Source organism: Opisthorchis viverrini (genome assembly GCF_000715545.1).
Source record: "Opisthorchis viverrini unplaced genomic scaffold opera_v5_443, whole genome shotgun sequence".
Classification (NCBI taxonomy): Eukaryota; Metazoa; Platyhelminthes; class Trematoda; order Opisthorchiida; family Opisthorchiidae; genus Opisthorchis; species Opisthorchis viverrini.
This window is the reverse complement of record NW_008752094.1, coordinates 352216-356274: the sequence shown is the minus strand read 5'-3', so window position 1 is coordinate 356274 and position 4059 is coordinate 352216. Positions and strand designations below refer to the sequence as shown.

The window sequence follows — 4059 nt, the reverse complement described above, 5'->3', positions numbered from 1 at the left end:
TCTTTTAAATATCCTAGCAATGGGATGTAGTATAAAATGTTTAGACTACTTAACAATTGCTCCAAATCATCAGTCAGTTGATACACTCAACCGACATTCAGGGATCAATGGCATTAACTTCAGACTACAGACAAATGGGACGTAGCTAACACGTACGGGGATATACTACAATGGATGCAATATGATTTGGTATCAGTTGTGCTGAGTTCGTAAGGGTTCTATGGCTTGCAAGAAAAAAATCAGGGTGGACATGTGAAGTGACGCACGACACCTCATAAATTTCTACGAGGCGACTCCATCTATGATTTATATCCATGAGAAATACTGCTCAAAAATGAGACTTTTTAAAGCTAAACAAAGAAACGCCTTTTTGTCAGTCCATTTGCCATCAGATGGCAAAGGGTGTACGTGAGATTTACTTAAAATTGTTTGCAATATCATCGTAGGCGAAGGTAATTATGTTCTCCGCTGGAATTTTGTTTGCACGCACGATTTGATACGCGTGGTAAACGTTCGTCTGAATGGGGATGCAAATAACGGGTGAAGTAGGGATAACACGCAGAGTTGAGCGGGTAGATTAATCGAAGCGAAATGGTAAGGATCATCTATACCTGGTGGAGTATCGGTTTCCGCAACAGCGCGTAGATGAAGTAAATCACCGGCAGCATGATTTTGAAGGTTTCATGGCGTTTCAAGCGAGATTTTCTCTGTCAGGCGAGGCGAAGACCTTCCGAAACATCCAGGTTCATTATGGAACTGATTCATGCTTGTTAAGAATTATCTGTAGTGGTCATTTCACGCTATTTCTAGAAAAGTACTGAGAGGCTTGGCCCTTTGGCCAGGAGGAGCCCCCAACGTGGGAACGCGGTTTGATGTGGATTCTTCCAATAAACGGTTTGTGCCCCTCAACAGCCCACTGAGAATTTTGTAGGCGATACTCATAGAGCCCTTCATACCAGGTTGGTCGTTGGGTAGAAATCATCCATATTGTGGTTGGACATTCGCCACTGACTGTGTGCAGCGTACATGGCACACCCACATAATCTCTCATATCAAGATGGCTTACGGCTGAAGGTTGTCCATTTTGGGGGTTGGACATACTCCTTAGGAAATTGAGCTCCTCTGAATGTCGGAACAATCCACCACAAATCTCGAAATTTACCGGTGCAAATAGTCTCCTGTGACAAAGACCTTTATTGAAGACGCTGGAGGGCTTTTTTTTGTCTTGGGTGTCTCGCTGTAACGGCGGATACTACTAGTGAGGCATGCGAGTAGCCTACGTTCTTTATGAGGCTCCGTTCCGCGTTTAATGGGACTTGGAATTGATGGCGGAACTTATGGAACCGCTTTGGGTTGTTTGTTTACAATAGTTTGACCGAATGGCCATGCAAGTTAAAGAGGACTGTTAATAATATTCCGCTTTTGAAAACTATGAGCAAATGAGACGTTTACCTTCCTGGTCAGTAGTTTGTAGCTCTTTGGTTGATGTTTGCGAATAAATGACTTCGCGGTGGGGGTATTCATCCTTACACTGTTGTATCAAAGCCTAAGTTGAAGTATGGATTGCACGCTCAAATGTGATCTCAGGTCACATCGGCTGCGGATGATCTCATCAACCCGGCTACCTTGTCTGGTGTATATACCGCACGGTAAGTAATCAAAAACGACTACTACTCAAGCCTTTCTTCCTTCCTTCTCTATCATATATCGGGAATTCTTACTTTCCTAAACCCGGTGGTAGCGACACCTACGTTGACACATTCTTATTAGATGCAGCAAATGCAATATCTTCGGTCAGCTGGGTCGCCATAGCCTTAGATGCTCGAAAATTATTCTCTAGTTCGTCTGTCGATCTCAACCAAGATGTGCTGTGTGCTTGTTCGCTGGACTCAATTGCTGTTTTTTTCCGAAATGAGGATTTAAGATCCCACCAGGGTTGCTGAACTCAGGTATCAGTTTGTCTGACCTTCTTTCTCCCTGTGCGCCTCTGATGATTTGGAAACCCCGGCTGCATTGTCTAGGCCACAGAGCCGAATCGTTTCTCATTGAGCGGTCTGGTAGTTGCTTCCTTGCAACACCTTCGGGAATATCCCGTAAACACGCTGTCTATTCTTTGTATCTGCTTATTTTCCGAAAGAATGTAGCTCTGATTCTTCCACGGATAGTTTTTACGGTGCTCTGAGTGCCTTGCTTTTGTGAGCTAAGAGCCCATATATTATTGATGTTGCCGAAGGTACCAGTGCACAAGTAGGCAGACTCAGCGCTCCCGCGCCTCATTTCAGTAGGTCTAATACCGAAGACAAAATGCATGGACAAAGGTGGATGCCCGGGATAGTTACGTTCTAAAGATGTGCAGTAGTAACTTCCCACACCAACCGCAGCCGCTGCGGCGTATGGCAACCCTTTACACAACAGAACCGGCAGCACAGACAGAGCACATCGATGTTAGCTATATATGGCGTTGCTTGTTCTGGAAAACTTGTGTAAACACGGATATTGATGATTTCTGTTTCAATGTTGCTCTACTTGAATGACGAGCATAGCTCAAGTGACCACTGAGAAGCTTTCGAAACCTAATGTTAAACAGAACCAATATCGAAGTTCCTCTCGGACACGGCGTCTTCTGACGTTAACGCCTACTGGTCAGTTCTATCTGCGAGATGCTCGGGTACTAGGCTTGTGAAATGGTACACCACACTGGATGCAAGTACCGGATTTCGGAAAACACTTTAAATTCCTTCGAAGCTTGGACAAGTTTTCCTCCAGGTAAAAGATACACTATCACCCAGCGAACAGTGAGACAACACCTGCTTGGGTTGAGAATCTTTGTGGGCTGAAGAGGCAAACTATGCATGAAACTTTTCGGTTGTACTTTCCCTATGTTAGCTAATACACACAACAGTCCCAAAGAGGCCTTCCATGAGCCAAGCAATCACTAGTAAACATGACCAAACATGTTCAACTATTATTCAACTGAATAACTGTAGCTTCAAACCTGGGGTAATGAAACTGAACGTGGAACCTCCGAAGAAATCATCGGTTGAATGTTCTACTTCAAAAGGTAAGAAGCAGCTGGAACCGTCTAACTAGAAATCGCTCACGGCGAAATAATTTGTCGTTGTTTGTCTATCTAAATTGCTTCCTTTCGGCGGAAAAAAACATCTACACAAGCTGAGTTGATTTGACGAGGACCTAAGTCAGTGTATGTTCCACCGAGGAATTAGCATGACTTTCGGCGTGACAAGAAGGTTTTCTGGGCCTGTATCATGTCGTTTCACGAAAGAATCCAAAGATAAGATGCGTATTTACAGCACAACAAGGGAATGCTCTAGAAAAACGTACACAGGCCTAGAAATATGTACGCATTGGTTGTGGATTTGATCAACCGTCTTGCTCAGTGAAACATCACAACCATATAGACAATTAGGTAGAACGCATCTCTTTGGGTGTCGATGCTTCGAAAGTTCACCTTTGAAAACTAGTTCGTGTGGTCTTTCGAAAAAAGGTCGAGATTAAGATCAATGAAATACCGACTGAAACTTACTTGATGACGATAATTGTCCCAGGATTTGGAATCAGCGCCCAGGAGAACCCAGTTATTTGATGGATTACTGTTAAAAATAGATGACCAATTGTGGACACCGACGGCTTCCAACCAAGCAACATGGTCGATGAAGAACAAGAAGGCAATGAGAACCGAACAACAACTCATCTTGTCCAGGCATACCTGAAGCTTCATGTGCCTGGAATTCTATAATATGCGTCTCCTGTGAATTAAACTTTGCCATACACATGTATGGCAATGGTGTGAAAATGCTATCCACCACAAATCTAATAGGTCTGCGGTACAGCGTTTATGCTGACGAGAGTATGATCGAACATCTGATCACCTTGTTCAATGACTGATCAGTTGCGTAATTGTTTACAAAAATATGATCCCATTATTGATTTGTGTTGTATTCTGGAACATTCATTGAGCGCCTACGCCCTTCAGATCGTACTGAGCAATAAAATTTTGTGCAAAATGTTTCACGGGATTGATAATTTCATGAGCATCTT

The 4059-nt window shown here is 43.5% G+C and overlaps 1 protein-coding gene across 1 annotated transcript; it reads right to left on the bottom strand.

The window, feature by feature from the left end:
• Positions 1 to 415: 415 nt before the first annotated feature.
• Positions 416 to 3739, bottom strand: T265_11002 (hypothetical protein; the record flags this gene model as incomplete). The annotated part of the gene is made up of 2 exons (XM_009177537.1): positions 416 to 517; positions 3545 to 3739. The coding sequence occupies 2 exons, from the start codon at positions 3737 to 3739 to the stop codon at positions 416 to 418; spliced, it is 297 nt and encodes a 98-aa protein (XP_009175801.1).
• Between the last annotated feature and the right edge of the window lie 320 nt (positions 3740 to 4059).